Raw genomic sequence first — 21343 nt, 5'->3', positions numbered from 1 at the left:
TATCTCACGGTACCCATCGTTGAGTTCAGCGAACACTGGTCTAGACCATTCCCAGATTTTCTTCACATTTCCATTGTTGTTATTGTTGTTCAGTCGATGAGTCATGTCCAGCTCTTTGCGTCCCCATGGACTGCAGCACACCAGGCTCCTCTGTCCTTCGCTGTCTCCTGGAGTTTGCTTAAACTCCTGAGAATCCCAGGGACGGGGAGCCTGGTGGGCTGCCGTCTGTGGGGAACAGAGTCAGCCACAACTGAAGCGACTTAGCAGCAGCAGAAGCAGCATGTCCATTAAGTCGGTGATGCTGTTTAACCATCTCATCTTCTGCTGCCCTCTTCTTTCGCCTTCAGTCTTTCCCAGCATCAGGATCTTTTGCAAGGAGCTGACTCTTGACATCAGGTGGCTGCAGTTTTGGAGCTTCAACATCTGTCCTTCCAGTGAATGTTCAGGGTTAATTTCCTTTGGGATTGACTGGTTTGATCTCCTTTCTGTCCAAGAGACTCTCAAGAGTCTTCTCCAGCACCACAGTTCAGAAGCATCAATTCTTTCGCACTCAGCCTTCTTTCAGATCCAACTCTCGCATCCATACATGACTGCTGGAAAAACCATAGCTTTGACTATATGGACTTTGATTGGCAAAGTGATATCTCTGCTTTTTAATATGCTTTCTAGGTTTGTCATTGCTTTTCTTCCAAGGAGCAAGTGTCTTTTAATTTCATGGCTGCAGTCCTTGTCTGCAGTGGTTTTGGAACCCAAGAAAAGAAAATCTGTCACTATTTCCACTTTCTCCCCTTCTATTTGCCATGAAATGATGGGGCCAGATGCAATGATCTTATTTTGTTTTTTTTTTAATGTTGAGTTTTAAGCCAGCTTAATCGTCTTAATTTAAAAGGTAAAGGTAGAATTAGAACCAGATGGTCTTGATTCCTTCAGATCCTTGAAGAAGACTTCAGAGGCCTCCTCCTGTCTCTCCTACCCTGACAGGTACTCTGAATACTTCTGTGGATGAGTAGCTCACAGCCAGTTCTGAGATTAAACAGTTTCTTTCTCATTTTGAGCAAAAAGTCTTGTTTCCTGCCAGCGTCTCGCCTTTCATCCCACCATTGGTCCCTCTCACATGCATAGCACTTCATATGTTTGAGGGGAGCATTTATTTTCTAGTTTTACATCCAGGGGAAAACTCTCCCTATCCTTCAGCTGGTTTTCAGGATATGATTTTTTTTTTAATCCTTTCATCAATCCAGTTGCTGACCTTTACACATACTTTATTTGGTCAGCCTCCCTCTTAAATTAAGCAACCTAAGATACTATCTCACCGGGACCAAACACAGGCATGCTGTTACCTCCCACAGGTGGCACAGCGTTCTTTTAACGCAGTCTCAGCAGTTGCATCTTGTCATTAACTTGTGAGGAGTTAGGATCAACTTCATTTCTTTTTTTAATTTTTTTTTGTTGTTGTTCTTCCTATTTTGTTCCCCAAAAAGCTTCATTTAAATTTCAGTAACTGAAGTGATGTAGTCCTGCTGCTTCTGCTGCTGCTGCTGCTGCTGCTGCAAAGTTGCTTCAGTCATGTCCAACTCTGTGTGATCCCATAGATGGACGACAACCAGGCTCCCCCGTCCCTGGGATTCTCCAGGCAAGAACACTGGAGTGGGTTGCCATTTCCTTCTCCAATGCATGAAAGTGAAAAGTGAAAGGGAAGTCGCGCAGTCATGTCTGACTCTTAGCGACCCCATGGACTGCAGCCTACCAGGCTCCGCCGCCCATGGGATTTTCCAGGCAATAGTACTGGAGTGGGGTGCCATTGCTCTTTTCGGTAGTCCCACTAGAACCCTTGTATTTACATATGAGTAAACTGTGAAGAAGGCTGAGCGCCGAAGAATTGATGCTTTTGAACTGTGGTGTTGGAGAAGACTCTTGAGAGTCCCTTGGACTGCAAGGAGATCCAACCAGTCCATTCTGAAGGAGATCAGCCCTGGGATTTCTTTGGAAGGAATGATGCTAAAGCTGAAACTCCAGTACTTTGGCCACCTCATGCGAAGAGTTGATTCATTGGAAAAGACTCTGATGCTGGGAGGGATTGGGGGCAGGAGGAGAAGGGGATGACAGAGGATGAGATGGCTGGATGGCATCACTGACTCATGGACGTGAGTCTGAGTGAACTCCAGGAGTTGGTGATGGACAGGGAGGCCTGGCGTGCTGCAATCCATGGGGTCGCAAAGAGTTGGACACGACTGAACAACTGATCTGATCTGATCTGAAACTGGGTCTATGTAATGTTTTTTTCTTAGATTTTGTGTGTATGTGTGTAAAATAGTAACAAACATTACAACAATAATGAAGGAAGCTTGGCAGTTTTTAAGGCCAAGAAAATTCTCAATTTCTTAACCATAATCTTAACACATTGATTCGTTTTTCAATTTTTTTTTTTTTAAGCGTCCTGGTGAGAAAGGATGGTCACTAGGCATTGAATCAGGGACTTCCCTGGCACTCCAGGGATTAGGACTCCACACTTGCACTGCAGGGGGGCACAGGTTCAATCCCTGGTCAGGCACCTAAGATCCTGCGTGCCCCATGATGCAAAAAAAGAGAAGTGGTCAGTCAGATGTTTTGATGAAGTGAGGTCCTTTCTGTATATGGCATTCCCCTCATTACCGACTTACTAGCCATGTTAGAAGAAGAAGTAAGCTTAGATTGATAACAACTTTGTGTTAGAAAGTCCATGTCTTCATTTAACTCATGCTTGTATAAATATATACAAACCTTTATAATGTTTTCTTAAAATTTTGTAAGAAACTAGCATATGATTTTCTAGTCTGTAGTTTATGGAATCCAGTGCCTTTATCCTTAAAAACTTGTTACTTAGTGTGTAGTTTGGCAGCTACCCTGCTATGCATAAGTTCTGAAAAGGACAGATTTCTTGAAGACCACAGGATACATTTCTGGTCTTGGAGACTTGAACTTGTTTGAGAAGGTTCAAGAAGGTTTAAGAAGTTGCTTGTCAACTTCTCAGCTGTCTTGAACTTCAGCATTTCCTCTATTGAAGTTTGTTCTACTTGTTCTGGTTTCTTCTCCAGTCTCCTTGTTGGGGAAAATGGAGTTAACATAGGTACGGAGAACCAGCCTCTGCTATCCCACTGTCCTCTGTTAATATTACACTAGCCTCTCCACATTGTAAGTGTGTCTCGGCCTTGTTTTGAAAGTCATGGAAAAGACCCTTTTGTTGCTTATAACTGTAATTTTGGTCAGCTCACCTTATTCTAGTTTTCACCATCTGGGACATTCTGTGTCCCTCTCCCCAAGTCTTAGTTGCTGTCTTCCTCTTCTTCTCCCATCTCCTGTGTGTGTCCTCTTAAAACAGGAGTCAGAGGCACAGCAGGTACCTCCTGTGACCTGACAGCTTTATTTTGGATGGGGAGGATTTTTCCTCCTTTTTTTCTCATTGGGATCATTCATGATTGATATTTTCAGACTCCCATTCCTCCCAAAAAGGAGTTTCATCTTAGGGTTTGTTATCCTGAAAACTGTTGTCGTTTTTTTTCTTTTCCTTTGTGTGTTTGAAATGATCTTTCCTGAAGTCCAGGGTCCACATAGGTCTGTGCCTGCCTGTCTCTCCACTGCACTCCCAGGGTAACGGGAAAACATGTCTTCTCCCCAGATTGCCATCTCTCCTTGCATTATCCATTCGGAGCAGCATTTGACCTTTCTGAGAAGACAGCTTTTTCAGCACAGCAAATGAAGCCAGGCTCAGCTGTTGGCATTTACCAGAAGTCCCCGGCAGACTGTTGAGTCCCTTTGTGGAGTTGGTGCTCTATGCCCATGTGTTCGTTTGTGTTAGGAGATCACCACCAGGCCCTTGCACGTGCCCCACAGTCCTTGGAGCATCTCTTGTCATCCTGCTCTTTGATCTTCACCTGGCACTTTCCACTTGGCCAGCAGAGTCAGTTCTGACATTTTCTAGGAAGAGATGCTTATCTCAGCCCTCAGGGTTTTTTGCCATCTTCTCCCTTAAAAGCAGAACATGTCTTTGCCTTGCCTTATCTAGGTAAAAATCTCAACTGTGAACATGGAGAAGGGTTAGTACAGTTGACCCTTGAACAGCACGGGGGTTATGGGCACTGACTGACCATGCAGCGGAACATCCGTATGTTACTTTAGAGTTGGCCTTCCCTATGTGTGGATTCAGATGCGGGTTGTGTAGTACTGTAGGATGTGCTTGGGCTTCCCAGGTGGCTCAGTGGTAAAGAATCTGCCTGCCAAAGCAGGAGACGTAAGAGACGCGGGTTCGATCCCTGGATTGGGAAGATCCTGGAGAAGGAAATGGCACCCACTCCAGTGTTCTTGCCTGGAGAATCCCATGGACAGAGGAGCCTGGCGGGCTACAGCCCATGGGGTCATAGTCGGACAGAACTGAGCGACTAAACAGCAACAGCGTAGTATGTACTTAGAAAAACCCATGGATAAGTGGATGTATAAGTGGACCCACACAGTTCAGACCTATGTTGTTCAAGGGTCCACTGTACACGGTTTGTACCACTGTCCCTGGTTGGCCTTCATAACACATTTCTCAGAGACCAACTGACTGTCCTACCCACTGCCTTAAAAAAAGCTGTGTTTAGATTTGATCTGGAATTTGCTTTTTTTTTTTTTAATTGGTTTGATGCCTTCTTAAACTAGAGAATTACCTCCTAAACCTGTTTTCTCTTGTTTGGGGGAATACTTTGGTTGTGATAACCAGTTTTTAGTATCGGAGGTATGTCAGGGTAGTCAGCTCTTGTGTTCTCTTACGTTTTACTTTTTCTTTCTAAATCACCACCTATGACTGGAGAAAGAAATGAGGAGATCTCTATATTCCTGAGACTTTTTGCTTCCTACCTGGATGGTCAGCGATCTTCCAGGAAGACTTCGGCCTGGAGACTGAATCCTCATCTCCCGCATTGCAGGCAGATTCTTTACCCCTGAGCCACGAGGGAAGCCTGCCAGTTGCTTTAACTCTCCAAGAATTGGAAAAAATTGACGAAAGGACGAGTTCAGGCCTTTTTATTTAGTAAGATGAGTTAGTCTCTTAAAACTTTTTTCTACACAGATTGCTGAAATTAGAAATCCTTTTATAAATGTGTAGAATTGCTTATGGTCAAAATGGGAAATATTACAGAAAAAATAATCATCTTAAAATTGTTTTGTCTGGGGAAATAATACCAAGAAAATGACTGTCTTTGCTTGCAAAATCTACTTTCCTAGCAGTGTAGTTTTATTAGAATTTTTTTAATGGGCTTGAATAGACATCAGAATTGGTTTGTGTTTTTAATTGATCATCATGTAACTAGTAAATTGTCTCTCTTCATATTTCTTCTTCCAGCTGTTTACATCTGTCATTCATGCTTTCATTGTTTTCTATCTTTGGGTGAGAACTTCACATATAAAAGATGACTTTTCTGTTAGATACTATTAGTGTTAATCACATCTACAGTTATTGTAGTTCTGTCTTATTTTAGGGACAAATGCTTATACTGTTATAAATATATGTATTGTAATGTATCAGAAGCCTACTTAGTACTACTGTTTACTTTTATAACCTATTTTTATTTCATAGTTGTAATTCTTTTTATATTTCACCAGCATCTCATAATTCAGTGCAACAAAAATTCATTGAACTGTATATGCCAATGCTGTGTTAAGCATGGTTCCTGCTTTGAGAGATGAGTTAAGGTGACAAGAGCTTGATTTTGTAAAACAAAACAAAACAAAAATTAGTAAAATACAATTGAATTTAGTGAATAAGTACAAATTTTTGGCGAAATTTTATGAGACATTTGGATAGCAAAATTCAAAACCAAGTAAGTCTTTTGAAAGTGACTGAACTTTGAAATAAGCTTTAACGGATGGAGTAATTTTGTGTTTATCAACTGGATATTAAATTGTCCGCAGCACCAGGAACTTCTATTGAACTTAAATGCCTTTCTAGTTGGTTTTCTAGGAACTGCTCTGCAGCATTAATGGGCTTCCTGGGTGGTAAAGAATTTGTCTGTCAATGCAGGAGATGCAGGTTCAATCCCTGGTCTGGAAAGACACCCTAGAAACGGAAATGGCAACCCACTCCAGTATTCTTCCCTGGAGAATCCCATGGAAGAGGAGCTTGGTGGGCTTCAGTCCGTGGGGTCATAAAGAGCTGGACACAACTGAACGACTAACCACCAACAATAGCAAGTGCAGCCCTATATTTCTAATCCTGGCCACTGGTTGACTGAACACAACAGTAAAACCTTGCGTTTACCCACACTGTGTCTTGTTAATTTGGGTTCTTAGATAGTGATCCTAATCCTGTCGAAATATGTTTTACCTTTGCCAACTTTATGTCAACTTGGGATTTGATCCCATGCCTTCTGGGTTTTTAAGTAGCTGATTATCATAGTAAGGACAGAGCTGTGAACAGAGCACTGATCCTTCTAAAGTCAGGACATCCATCCTGGGTGGGAGTGAGGGTTAACATCCATTTCCTGTAGACTTGTGGCTGAATCCATCTATCTTATAGCCACCAGCCCACACTCCCCATTGTGTCCACAGCACACTTTATCTCATGTTTGGTTGAAGACCATCTGCATCCTGTCAACCGCACTGGCTTGATTTAGCAGTCTAGATGTTCTGTGACAAAAGGAAGAGAAGTTAGTGTAGTAGGAATAAGAAGTGCCCACCGATTTCTGTGTGTGTGTGTGTGTTTAGTTGAAGTTAAACCACAAGTGTCACCAGGAGTAACAGAAACCATAAGATGAAAGAAAAATCTTCCTTCTTGGAAATCAACCCATCATTTTTCATTTTCTTGTACAATCTTTGTCCACAGTAGTACATTTTGCATAGCTGTTTTTATATTATGCTAGAGGCTGATAGGTGTTTTGCTTTTACATTTGTTATTTACTTTATAAACACACTTCCATTTGGCTACTTAGTAGTCATAATTTGCATTTTAACCTCTGCATAATATCCTGTCAATCTGATATGCTGTAGTTTACTTCTCATCATCCCCACATTGGAAATTCACATTGTTTCCTATTTGTTTCCTATTAGAGAAAACATTGCTATGAACCACTGCCTCCTTTGCTAATTCAGAAGAAAAGAAAAAAAAAGTCAACTTTAATTGCCAAACTTTAGCTCTAAAGATTGTAGAATCTGCAGACCAATCTTACAGCTTAGCCTGGAAGAAGAAAATATGTATTGATACATAAGAATCTATAATGCCACAAAAGAACAGGTGAGGCCCAAATGGTGAAGAGATTATTTTTATCTTAGGATCTCACAGACTGCTTCATGGAGCAAGTTGTTTTTGAATGGGCTTTAAACAATGGAAAGGATTTGACTGTAAAGTTGGGCTGAGTGTGCTCTGAATTGGAGAAACTGAGCTCAGAGTGGAAAAACCTCAAACGTGTCCTGTGGGCTGTGCACGGTTTATCTTGGCTAAGAGCGTAGGGTCTGTGCACTAGGGTCTGGCCGTTTCAAGAGCTGGGGTGTTGGGTTCCTGCCAGGTCATAAAGGGCCTGGAGTACAGGCTGAGACATTTATAGTGTAGTCATTAAAACCAGAGCCCTGATCACAACCAGTCCAGGCCATTAACCTTTCTGTTGCTGTTGTCCATCCTGGAGGATGCCTCTCCCCTGCTGCCTTGCATACAGTTGGGTGCACAGTGAGTTTCCTTGGAGTGAGTGAACCAACGACTCGGGGTGATGGAGCAGATGCCCAGTCAAGAAGGCATCAGAATATGCCCAGTCAGGGGCCACAGGCTCACGAATCTTCATTGATGCGGCTGCTTTTGTGTCCCAGCTGAGCAGCGGCTGTAGAGGGGGTCCCTGAGTGCTCTCAAGCATTAGACACACCAGTCATGAGCACCTAGTGTATCTGGAAGGTTTTTTTCTTTTTTTGTGTGGCTGTTTCCCTTTGTTCAGTGATCTATCACTGTGTCCCAGTTTTTTTAGTTTTAGCAGAATTAAGATGGAATGGGCCAAATTTACATGATCAATTACATTCAGTTTCAGTCACAATTATTGATCCCATGAAGGAAGGGGAGGGGCTTCTAACCTGCAGTGGGATGGAGTCAGGCGGCTCATCCCCACTGGCCCACCTCTTCATCTTGCGTTTGCCCCAGTTCACTCATTCTTTCTCCCGCCCTACCCCCTTGTTTGGGCTATACTTCCATAAACCACCTTAAAACTCCCCTTAGAATGAGGTGGCAGAGTAAATAAAGATGATTAGTTCACCCGCTGGCTAATTCCAATGAATTTTTTTCCCTCATACGAATTTCAGGCAGATCTTGCACAGCCCAGAGGGGAATCTCTAATAAAGACACTAATTGAAAAAAAAAAAAAAGACACTAATTGTTCTGCTTTTTTCAAGAGCTTTTCACACTGTATCTAAAATATTGCTTTCATTTCTAGATACTGTGTTCTAAAAGCTATGTAAATAAATTGTATTAATAGTAGTTCAAACGAGAGTGGTCAGGATGCAAGAGGAAGGTCATGTCAGAGAAAGCCTGGAGGAGAGAAGGCTGATGCTGTCTTCAAGCGGCTTAAAGGCCCATGGGGTTGTGGGACAGGACCGGAGTGACTTAGCACACCCTCCACCATGGAGATGCCCTGAGGACCAGTGTCTCAGTAAATGTGGGATCAGAGGTCAAGTGAGAGGCCTGGCTAAGAAATAGTCCCAGGCATCCCAGACATAAAGTTAATCATTTAAACCACACCAATGAGAAATGAAGGGGCTCTCTGAAGGGAAAGTTGGTTTGGAGAAGAGCTTGGAGCCTCAAAGAATACTCTTAGGAAGAAATCATACCCTTAAGAATTAGTAGAACGATGGTCAGAGGGCCAGGGGTCAGAGGAAAGTAGCCCTAAGATTGTTGAGATGTGTCAGAGTGTTGATCAGTAGTTGCAGAAACTGCAGAGAAGTCACAGAGTGAGGATTGAGGAAAAGACACTTAGGTTGATGAAGAGGTGTATGTGTTAGTTGCTCAGTCATGTCCAACTCTGCAACCTCACGGACTACAGCCTGCCAGGCTCCTCTCTCCAGTGGATTTCCCAGGAAAGAATACTGGAGTGGGTTGCCATTTCCTTCTCCAGGGGATCTTCCCAACCCAGGGGTCAAACACATGTCTTCCTGTGATGGCAGGGGGTTCTTTACCACTGTGCCACCTGGGGCAATATGAAAATGGCTGAAATTTGAAAAGAAGCAGTTTTAATAGAGCTCAGGGCAGCTGGTTGAGTCCGGGTGCTGAAGACAGAGCACATAGTGAAGAAGCCAGTGTCAGCTCCTTTGGGCACATGGGGAGGGCGGTGCCGGGGCTGGGGGCGGCGTTCCACAGGTTAGAAAAGAGGACAGGTGTCCCTGTCATCACTGTGGGCGTTTTTAATTTGTTTTTCTGCTAAGCCTGGAGATGGGAAGGCCCATCAGAGTTTTTAAGCTTTTGTTTGTCTTTTTATGCCTTGTGACACAATGGGTTTCCTGCTATTGGTTTTCCTTTCTCCTTCCTCATCACCACCACCAGGGGGAAATCTGAGTCAGAGAGAAAAGTTTGCCAGTTCAGACAGTTTTGCTCTCTACCCTCAGTTTCTAGTCTAAAAAGTAAATGGTAAGTCAGGGTGGGCGACCTCCACACCAGCTCCCTGCCCAGTTGTTGAGGAGGACAGAGTCCAGGACTCCATGTGGTAGTCCCAGGAGACTGGTACTCTGCTTCACTGCAGTGTCAATTCTCCAGGATAACGCGTTTGTAGACTACTGTGTCCTTAGAAGCATTTTGTCTGAGTGGCAGCTGAAGGGATCCCCGCACTCCAGCAAGGTCCTCGCCACATGGACTGTAGTACTCAGTCATGTCTGACTCTGTGACCCCATGGACTGTAGCCCACCAGGCTTCTCTGTCCATGGGATTCTTGAGGCAAGAATACTGGAGTAGGTTGCCATTTCCTCCTCCAGGGGAGCTTCCTGACCCAGGGATTGAACACAGGTCTCCTGCCATAGCAGGGGGGTTCTTCACCACTGAGCCATTGCAAAGCCCAGAAGCCAAAAATTCTTACCAGATGTTAAAGATTCCAAACACACAGTTCTCAGGGAATAAAACCCATATTCTTGTAACACTGAAATATCAGCTTAAATATGAGCGAGCATTTATATATGGCTTTAATTTTTAGTATAAAAATGTCATTGTGCCAGTTGCTTGCTTACTAGACCCAAATAGCTTGTCATCATTATAATTATCATCATCACATTAATAATGTGATGTAATTGTGAAAATACATTTAACATTTATAAAGCCCAGTCATACTAACTCATTGGAATTCATACTCAAAGACAGCCGCTAGTGACAGTGTACCCAGGGTCCTTTTAAAGGTCTCCCTCTTTCCATGTTGTGTGGAGGGGATTGTCTTGGGTAATGCCCTTTGGGGTGATTTCACCTTTTGTTACTTGTTTCTAATTTTTCTGTGATTGTCACGCTTATCCTTTTAAATAAATGCTTGGATATTTCCCATGCCTTTGTAAGCCAGAATTACTGGGATCAAAGTTAATCATTAGTAGAGTGTTAAGAGGGTGTAGGAACAGTCGCATCTCGGTGCAGCTCAAGACAGGTAACCGGTCAGTGAATTTAAAAGATGTGCGGCTTTGCAGGTCGGGTCTACGCGGTCCTGTCAAAGAGAGAAGGACGAGTACTGCAGGAGGAGATGAAAGAGGGGACAGACATGTTCATCATCAAGGCCGTGCTGCCCGTGGCTGAGAGCTTCGGCTTTGCCGATGAGATCCGGAAGAGGACCAGTGGCCTGGCTAGCCCACAGCTGGTATTCAGCCACTGGGAGGTAAGAAGCCAAATCCGAGTTCTTCCTTGTCATCTCAGGCTGTGCTTCCCCACAGGGGGCGCCCCCAGGAGCCAACCACTTCCCAGGCCGGTTGGTCTTACCTGGTCCTGCGTGGTCAAAGCTGATGGCATTTTTTCATCCAGACTGGAAGACCTGAGATTATATGTGCTTTGTAATACACACACACACGTACTCATTTTTTTTTTTCATTTGATGTAAAATTTAAGAACATTTAATCCTTTTTTCCCCTTCCAAAGATATATTGTAGGTAAGAAAATCACAGGTATTTTGAAAATGGAACTTTAATGTTTCTTCTGGGGAAAAAGCACTTCTAACATTTAAAGGCAAACAGTTATGCTTCTTACAAGAGAGAACTTTGAATGATTCCGTGTTTCACGTTCCTCAGTCCCCATTATGGAGACTCAGGGCTCCTGTGGGCTTCAGGTGTTGTGGCACAAAATGACTCATCAAAACACATACATTTGGAGAACAGACTTATGGTTACCAGAGGGGAAGGGGTAGTCAGGGAGTTTGAGATGGACATGTATGCCCTGCTGTATTTCAAATGGATAGCCAACAAGGACCTACTGTATTTCATCTAAATCTGTTGCTAGTCCAAAACACTTAGTTGTGTCTGCTTCTCCTTAAAAAAAGAAAGTTACATTTTTTGTGCTTGATAGAACTAAAGTTAATATTGTTCCAATTTAGGTTACCTTTTTTGGTTGTTGGTGCAAGCTACATTTTAACAGTGATTTCCTATGAAATTTTTTTTGCATTTTTGTCTCGAAACTAAATGATGTTTCTATGGCTCTATTGGCTTATGTCTGAGTAGATACCATTGCTGGACTTCATTATGTAGAAAACAGTAGCACAAAATATGTAAGTTATTTGTTAATCCCCATGCTTATGGGTAATAATTTCCCACTTATCTGGACTTCTAGCTTTTTGGTTTTGGTTTTTGGCACTCAACTTTTACATAAGAGCACAAACCAGTGAAAAATAGAAGGGATGGATTCATAAAGGCAGCTTCTGAAGAACTATGTCTATGAAGAAGTGAAAGTGTTAGTCAGTCGAGTCTGACTCTTTGCAACCCCATGGACTGAAGTCCACGAGGTTCCTGTCCATGGGATTCTCCAGGCAAGCATACTGGAGCAGGATAAATGTACTACTGACATTCCTAATGAAAAACAGCATTGTCTCACACACGTTCTAGCAACCAGATGTGTGATTATAGGACAGTGCAGCAAAGTGATACTTAGAACAGAAGACTTACTCCACTTCAAAGTAATGACCTTGAGAAATGCAACACTTTCTTCACTTGTGCTACCACTGCTGAAAACAGCCTTCAGAACTTAGAGCTCGTGCTTCTGAATGTCTTAAGAGATGACAAGTACATCTCATTAAGAAGACCTAGATCAACCCTGGTGCAAAAAACTGGGTGACAGGATGTTTGGTCAGAACAGAGTGTAGGTTGAGTGATCAGTGGGATTCTCTGTAGATGCAGATGGAAGACACATATTCAGAGCTCTTGAAATGACATCATCATTGAACGAATTCTGTATTGGAATTCGCTTATTCTATTGTTTGTTTAAAATACTTCATCACCTTATAGTCATTCTTATCCTTGAAAGTGATTCTATAATGCACTTTTTTTTTTTTTAATCTATAAAACTTCTCATCCTTTCCCAACTGGCAAATACATTGTGTATGAAACTGATAAGTCTGCTCTGTGGAAAGAATCCCAAAGCAGAGTGGCTCAGATAAAGCAGAAGGTTCTCTCTTGAGTCCAGGGCTGCCTCTCTCAGCACCGTGCGTCCACTGGTGGTCTGGAGGGGACGTTCCACCTCCTCCCATCACCCCTGCATTCCCGCCAGTAAGATCCAGGAACAGGCAGAGGGCGCACTCCAGCCCTTAAAGAGGATGCTGCCCAAGTCACTCCCCTTCATCCCACTGCCCAGAACTCATCCAGCATGTCAAGCAAGGCTCCACCTGACAAGGAGGCTGGCAGTGTGGTCTTACCTGGGTCATACTGAGTCTGACTGTACGCAACACCATGGACTGTTGCCCACCAAGCTCCTCTGTCCATGAGATTCTCCAGGCAAGAATACTGGAGTGGGTTGCCATTTCCTCCTCCAGGGGATCTTCCCCACACAGGGATTGAACCCACATCTTTTGCGTCTCCTGCCTTGGCAGGTGGTTTCTTTGCCACTAGCACCAGGAGTCAGCACTGACCCATTACTTGTTTTGGTAAATAAAGTATAACCACACCCCTTAATTTGCATATCTTACATGGCTGCTTTCAAGAGGACTCTTGAGACCATGAGGCCCACAGTCTATTTTACCTACTGTCTTGGGCTTTATAGAAAAGGTGTGACTATCTACCCCTCTTCCCAGAACCTCGGTCGTCTGTATGCCCACCCAAAATACCTATTACCAAAGAAAAAGAGGAGAATAGGTATTTAGGAACAGTTAATATAAAACAGCAAATTTTGACCAAATACGCAGTTTTTGTCGGTACGAAAATCATGATGGTTTCTTCAGTCTTCTTTCTCTCTCAAAATGTGAAAAAAGAGGTGGGGGGTTGAAAGTTAATCTTATATACTTAATAGTAATTTTTAAAAAATACTAGTTTGGGGCTTAGTTATAGCTTGTCATTACAAATCGATCCTTCAGTAAACAACTGTAGGGGAAGTGTAGTCAAGAAAAGTTAGCTGCAGTTTTGTACCATCCCTCTGTCATCCCCTTGCCACCTGCCATGGTCCCATTCCCCAAAGCTTCAAATCTTTGAAAGTCTTGAAAATCCATTACATTTAAATGTCACTGATCTGATGTTTTCTGGCTGTCTCAGTCCCCCCCCCCCCCCGCCATAGTTAGGTTCAGAAATAACACAGTTGTCAAGATCTGGCTTCTCACTCCAAGGCACTGTTTTTCATTTGTATTCTACCACACCATATAATTTACAATCAAGAGCTTTTGAGAGAAAGTGCTTCAGAAAAATAGAGAAAATAAAATTACAGGCATTTTCCACGAGGAAACCTTTGAAGTCAGCAGTCTCATAATTTCTCTTTCTATGTTTTACCCTTCTGCAAAAAAAGGAAGAAAAGGAGCTAATAAGGGACACAGAAAGAAATATTACCAGTCAGTGCTGTTCTACGTGTATGTCAGCATAACCTCGAGTCTCACTGTTTAATACTGAGATTCCCCCGGGGGTGCGCTAAAGGCCGTGCAGGGTAAGGAAGAAGTGATTGCAGTAGCACCGAAGACATGTAATTTGGACATGGTATTTCCCACCTGCCAGCTATAATCATAGGGAGAATTGGGCAAAGTATTGAAATAGAGCTCCCAAAGCTTTTTTTTTTTTCTAGTTTTTTGGTTGTTGTTTTTTAATGCTCAGGGCAACAACTAGCACTTGGGTGCCTTCCTTCCTGTGAGTTAGAAGATGAAGTGCTCTTTAGATTCTGAAGGTGCAAAAAATATCCTGCCCGCAGGCACATGAATTCTGGGTGATCCTGTTAGAAGAAAGCACCTTTTCTTCAAAACTGATAGCAAGCTCTGCTCTCCTGCCTCGGGGATGCTTTTCTGTGAGCATCACCTGTACTGTCTTTGGGGTCACCTTGTCATCGCCCACAAAGAAAATTCATCATGACCCTAATGCAGTCAGATGGGGCTGAACCAGGCTAGCCTCTTCCTGACAAAGAGTACTCCATCTCCCCTCTGCTGACAGTTTGTTCGACATGTCAAGGCAAGAACCTAGATACAGGAGGGGTGCAGGTGAAGACAGCAGCTGCCCGTGCAGGACAGAGGAAGTGCAGGCAACTGGGCCTGTGTCAGGCGAGTCCCTGGGCAGCAGGAGATGAACACAGACAGCGGCCCCCGAGTCTCGGGAAGCAAACTGAGCAAACTTCAGAAATATGTGCCGACGGAAAACGGACCCTTCTGAAGCTCCTGGGTCCTACATTCTTGAAAAAAGGACTCTCTGGTCTTAAACTGGCCAGTCTTGAGTCTGCTGTCTCCCAACCAGCCCCTCACTTACTGCTAGAAAAGATTGAGGGCAGGAAGAGAAGGGAGTGGCAGAGGATGAGATGGATGGCATCACCGACTCAATGGACATGAATTTGAGCAAACTCCAGGAGATAGTGAAGGACAGGGGAGCCTGGTGTGCCACAGTACATGGGGTCGAAAAGAATTGGACACGACTTAGCAACTGAACAACAAAAATGTATTCACTGCTACCACTGAGACCTGCTAAGAACATGTGGCTTCTTTATATTCCACGATGCATTTATCATCCAACTAGTTAGAGGGAGACACTAATGACTGGCTTAGAACTAGTCTTCTACAAGTATAGTGTTTGTGGATGACCACCCAGGTACATGGTCCATTTCCTGACCTTCTTCCCCTTCCGCTCTCTGAGAAAGAGAGGGCCTTCTGTGGGGAGAAGGTGGGGACCTCAGCTCCAGCACGGTGCCCTCTAGAGCCTCAGTGGCCTTGTCCAGCAAGTGGCTTGCCTGGTCCGGTCCCATCTAGCGCTAGAGCCAGTATGGTGGCACCAAACAGTCTCAGGAATCTTTCCAACAGCCACTGATCTCTGGAAGTCCACACCTGCAGCTGCCTTTGTCCTGCGCCCAGGCTGCTACCAGCCTCTTGGCCACTCCACGCCCTCTCACATGTGGGGGACTTCCAGATCAGCAGCATCACCCCTCGCACTGCTCTGCTGCCTTGTCAGATGAGACCTGGAGTGGGCAGGACCCCAGCAACTTGCCGGTCCTAAAAGAAAGTCAACCTTGAGTATTCATTGGAAGGACTGATGGTAATGCTGAAGCTCCAGCACTCTGGCCACCTGATGTGAAGAGGCCACTCATTGGAAAAGACCCTGATGTGGAGAAAGATTGAAGGCAGGAGGAGAAGGGGGCAGTGGAGGATGAGATGGCTGGATGGCATCATCAACTAAATGGACATAAATTTGAGCAAACTCTGGGAGATAGTGGAGGACAGAGGAGCCTGGCGTGCTGCAGTCCATGGGGTCACAGAGAGTTGGACACGACTTAGTGACTGACTGAACAATAACAGCCGCCTGCCAGTCCTTTGCTAATGGCACCCTTGGAGATGTTGCTGATGCTCTGTGGACATATACCTTGAGGACACCTTAGTCCTCATGTCTAGTACTTCAGCCTAAGGGCACTGTTCTGTGCTTTTACACACTTACGAGACTGTGATGTGTGGTCTAGTTCTTTTTCACAACTGCCTACTGTTTTATAACTGCTGTTCCCCACCCCCATCTCCTTTATTTCTTGGGGGATTTTTACAAGAATTCTCTAGAACTTTGTCTTCAGATTAGCTGTTCTCTCTCTCTCCCACTGTTCGTTCTCCTTTTGTTGAGTCTGGCACCTGTCTTTCGTGGTGCTGGATTTCCTCTTGTCCTCAGAGAGTCACACTGGCAGGGTCACTTGCAGTGGGGCTTCTCTCCTCCTCTGCCCTCCTGAGGGCCGCGGCTCAGGTCAGTGCCTTCCCCAGTGTAGACGTGCAGGACCACAGACTCTGCACGGGCCGAGCCTCATCTTCAGAAGGTGATGGCTTTTCTCTCGTGACCTACTAGTCACTTCTAGCCACAGGCCCAGGCAGACAGTTACTCCACCTCCCAAGAAGACGGGGGGGTTCTGTCCCCACATGCCTGGGGTATGTGGCTTTGGGCCCGTCTATCCTCAGTGGGCAGTAAGAGTCTGGCCCTCATGACCCTTCCTGTCTTGGCTCCCTATGGGAAGTGGATAGGGCTTGTACCTCCGTTTATCACTGTGGGCTCTCTTCTCTCCCTTCCTAGTCCATAGAAATTTCCTACTGTTGTATTGAAGAGTGATTATTATAAAATGAATTCTTCTTTCATTTCTGTGTCTTAAACCGAAGAGTATTGGGATTTGAGACCACTTGAGACATACTACCTCTTTCTGCCCAGTTGGAAAATAAGAAAAAAAGAACAAGACATATGAAAGTCAGAATCTCACTGTCCTTACTTGTAAAGCCGATTTTGTAGAATGTGGTCAGCATGTTGGCAATACTGACCTCCTCATACTGCACTGAATTTTGGAGCAAAAACTCAGAATAGTCAAGAACAGACCCATGTGTTGATCTGTGCTGAGGACAAAGGCGAAATTAATGAAATAACACCTCTGCCCAGGGGTATCGTACTGTAGGGGAGAGTCTTTCCTATTATATTGTTCAAAAGTAATAGTTTTCTTACTTCCTTAGTGTTCTATAAAAAGGCTCTAAGAGTAAAGACTAATGTGTATATTACAGGTTTCATTGAATCTGCCTCCATTTGTTCATGGTTGTTTATTACCATTTCTAGCAAGCTTACCTCTTCATTGCTTAGCGTTCGTTTCTTAAGCTAAGACTGTATGAATTAGCATTGGGAATAAAAGTATAGTTGTCTAATCTAGCACATTTTGTCACCTTCCTTTACAAGATCATCCCCAGCGACCCCTTCTGGGTACCAACCACCGAGGAGGAGTACCTGCACTTTGGGGAAAAGGCTGATTCCGAGAACCAGGCCCGGAAGTACATGAACGCAGTGCGGAAGCGGAAGGGTCTCTATGTGGAAGAGAAGATTGTGGAGCACGCAGAAAAGCAGAGAACCCTCAGCAAGAATAAGTAACCACCCCTGCTGGCTGATCCTTCCCTTTGTAATAAATGAGGAAAGGTCACCCAGGCTTTGATACTGGGAAATTTTCTTTATGCTGCGTCATCGCTGTGCATTCACTTTCAATAAAGTTGATCCGTATAATATTTTACATAGAGCATTCCAGAATTTTTTTGTAATTGATTCTGCTACAAAGCAAGATGTTGTTATAAGCATTGCAGTGGCCCCTTCTCCCTTTGTGTGTGCTTCAGTCATGTCCGACTCTTTGCGACCCTATGGACCGTAGCTTACCAGGCTCCTCTGTGCGTGGTATTCTCCAGGCAAGAATCCTGGAGTGGGTTGCCCTCCTTCTCCCTACCCTGTGTGTAACTGCCCCCAGCAGTAAGACTCAGGCTATGATGAGGGCAGTCTGCTGAGTGCTGAGGGCAGGGTGTGCAGACCCTGCTGTGGGGGCTGCATCCTCAACACTGAGCAGCCCACCTCTGCCTGTTGTCAGCGTCACACTTCCAACTACATCCTCCACTTAAACATTTTTATATGTAATCTTTGGTTAACAGCATTTAACATCCTTTGAAGAGATCACAAACTTGCAAGACGAGCTACCTTTAGATTAGTTAAACCAAGTCACTTTTACAGCTGATTCATCTTAAGGTTTATTTGTCCATCCAAACAATGTTTTGATGTAATGTTCAATTATTGGCCTTTAAACCTTCTGTTTTCACATTCCTTCATATATTGCATCACTCATATTTAAATAAATGTTAATTAAATTAACAGACTGGTTCCAAATCAGGAAAGGAGTACGACAAGGCTATATATTGTCACCCTGCTTATTTAACTTACATGCAGAGTACATCATGAGAAATGCTGGGCTGGATGAAGCACAAGCTGGAATCAAGATTGCCAGGAGAAATATCAATCACCTCAGATATGCAGATGACACCACCCTTATGGCAGAAAGTGAAGAAGAACTAAAGAGCCTCTTGATGGAAGTGAAAGAGGAGAGTGAAAAAGTTGGCTTAAAACTCAACATTCAGAGAACTAAGATCATGGCATCTGGTCCCATCACTTCATGACAAATAGATGGGGAAGCAATGGAAACTGACAAACTTTTGGGGGAGCTCCAAAATCACTACAGATGGTGACTGCAGCCATAAAATTAAAAGACACTTGTTCCTTGGAAGAAAAGTTGTGACCAACCTAGACAGCATTAAAACCAGAGACATTACTTTGCCAACAAAGGTTCATCTAGTCAAAGCTATGGTTTTTCCAGTAGTCACGTATGGATGTGAGAGTTGGACTATAAAGAAAGCTGAGCACCAAAGAACTGATGCTTTTGAACTGTGGTGTTGGAGAAGACTCTTGAGAGTCCCTTGGACTGCAAGGAGATCCAACCAGTCCATCCTAAAGGAAATCAGTCCTGAATATTCATTGGAAAGGCTGATGCTGAAGCTGAAACTCCAATCCTTTGGCCACCTGATGGAAAGAACTGACTCATTGGAAAAGACCCTGATGCTGGGAAGGATTGAAGGCAGGAGAGGGGACAACAGAGGATGAGATGGTTGGATGTTATTACTGACTCGATGGACATGAGTTTGAGTAAACTCTGGGATTTGGTGATGGACAGGGAGTCCTGGCGTGCTGCAGTCCATGGGGTTGCAAAGAGTCAGACATGACTGAGTGACTGAACTGAACTGAACTTTTTCTTTAAAAAAAAAAAAAGTAAATTTCTGTAATTCTCTTGGCTGTTTCCTCAGCCTTACTGAAGGGTATTATCTTTTATGATGAGATTATTGCCTTTATATAAATGTCTTCCCTAAATCTCCTCAGTTGCCTCATTCAGGGAAATCCCCATATAAGGGACAAATGAATCCAGTCAAAAATAGATTTTATAATTTTTGATGTTTCCCTAATACCTTTTATAGCCACTTAAAAGAAGGATTCTTTTTCAAAATGCATAAAATTATAAGACCAGACTCGAAATGCTTTTAATGGTTTTTTTGTTTGTTTAGGGTTTTTTGTTTTGTTTTGTTTTAATACACTAGGTCACTCTTAACACTAGAGCCCTGGCAAATCTGGTCAAGTCTGATTGACCCTGCCTTTGGGGAGAGTGTAGCTAGATATTTCACTGTCTGTCCAAGCTGAACAGATACTGATAATCTGAATTAATTGAGAATTCCACCACATACTGGTTTATCTAAAAACTTGGATAACACAGGAAGAGCTAACACATCGATTTATAGCATTTGTGAATAACATCATTCAAACTGCCAGATGTACCATATAAAGTATTCTTAGACTCTCCACTTTATCAGCAAATGCTGCATTTAATAGAAAAGAGGCACAGCCCCAAGAGAGCTGGAGCGCTCACTGCACCCTGCGGCCCTGCCAGATGGGCTGGTGTGGGGGGAGGCCGTCAGCTTGATAGATGGCCGCTCCGCCTCCTCCCTGCTTGGGGAGGCAGCAATGAGCAGGGAGGTGACCGCGGGCCACAGGCTGCAGCCAGTCCGTCACGTGCGTCATCTGCCGTGCTGTGTAACATGAAGGGGCTCCAGCCGGGGGTGCCCATCATGTATGACAGCTCAGTGAGGTGTGTGTCTGCTTCGTGTCCCTGGGCCACGCTCAGACCCTCACCTGCACGTATGAAATGCAGTGAAAGTGAACCTAGAAGCTGTGATGCTCAGTCATGCACAACTCTGGTGATACCCCGTGGACTGTAGCCCGCCAGGCTCCTCTGTCCATGGCATTTCCCAGGCAAGAATACTGGAGTGGGTGGCCATTTCCTCCACCAGGGGATCTCCCCACCCAGGGATCGAACCTGTGTCTCCTGCATTTGCTGGTGAACTCTTTACCACTGGGCTGCCTGAGAAGCCTGAACCAAGTATTTAACCTGTCCCAAAGTGGGATGGAGGTGTTGCTATTCTTACATTGGGCTTAGTCTCTGGCAGTCATTTATAGACAGGGGGTCAATGAGGGTGCCACAAAACCAAGACCCTCACTCCTGGAGGGTCCTTGGCATTGAGGTGCTGAGATCTCAGAGGACAGACATAGGCACCATCAATCTCTTGGCTTTTCTAAGACAGCCCCAGGGCACAGGTGGGCAAGGGCGGCGAGTCTGGGTGGGTGAGACTTTTCAGTGTGCTCCATTGTGTCTGTCTGACTTTTTGCAACCCCATGGGCTAAAGCCTGCAGGCTCCTCTGTCCATGGGATTTTCCAGGCAGGAACACTGGAGTGGGTTGCCATTTCCTTCTCCAGGGGATCTTCCTGACCCAGGCATCAAGCCCACATCTCCTGGGTTGGCAGGCGGATTCTTTACCACCCAGCACAACTTGGCTTGAGGAGAAATATCTATCTGTTATGACCCCAGGTGTATGGCGGTGTGTGTTGGGGTGCAAGGGGACAGAGGGAGAGGGATCCCCATTGGATCCTCACATGTGCTGTATGATAAGAGGACCTGGAAGACGTCGCATGGCCCAGGTCCCATTTCTCACGCAGCTGCACCTCCTGCTCTGAGTACATCACAAAAGAATTCCAGGGACTGTGGTCTGATTAGTGTCAGGGTCAGAGAACTCATCCACAGAAGCCTCATCTTCACTGTAACAGAGGACAAGAGGAAGGTCTTCATATTTACGATATTTTTATCCTGTGCCTCAAACAGGTAAACCTACCAGTGTCCAACGTTCAAAAATCATTACCTATATTGCTCAGATTTATTGCCAGTGAGTTTAGAGAAATAATTGATTTCAGATCTTAGGTTAACCCATGCCCTTAAAACTGGATAAGAAATATTCCTTCCCTCGAGATGGTTGGATGACATCACTGACTCAGTGGACATGAGTTTGAGCAAACTCCAGGAGATGATGAAGGACAAGGAAGCCTGGCGTG

At 44.4% G+C, this 21343-nt stretch overlaps 1 protein-coding gene across 3 annotated transcripts in view; it reads left to right on the top strand.

Moving 5' to 3' along the window:
• EFTUD1 (elongation factor Tu GTP binding domain containing 1) overlaps nucleotides 1-17608 on the top strand; it is a 118340-nt gene extending 100732 nt beyond the window's left edge. For all 3 annotated transcript variants that reach the window (XM_010830867.1, XM_010830856.1, XM_010830876.1), the window contains exons 19-20: nucleotides 10639-10823; nucleotides 17284-17608. In XM_010830867.1, coding sequence (XP_010829169.1) covers nucleotides 10639-10823; nucleotides 17284-17472 — 374 coding nt within the window. In that variant the 3' untranslated portion in view covers nucleotides 17473-17608. The remainder of the gene's footprint in view (nucleotides 1-10638; nucleotides 10824-17283) is intronic.
• Nucleotides 17609-21343: the final 3735 nt, after the last annotated feature.

The sequence above is a fragment of the Bison bison genome, unplaced genomic scaffold (genome assembly GCF_000754665.1).
Source record: "Bison bison bison isolate TAMUID 2011002044 unplaced genomic scaffold, Bison_UMD1.0 scf7180017859304, whole genome shotgun sequence".
Lineage (NCBI taxonomy): Eukaryota > Metazoa > Chordata > Mammalia > Artiodactyla > Bovidae > Bison > Bison bison.
Note: the sequence above shows the minus strand (reverse complement) of the source record. Positions and strands in the feature narration are given on the sequence as shown.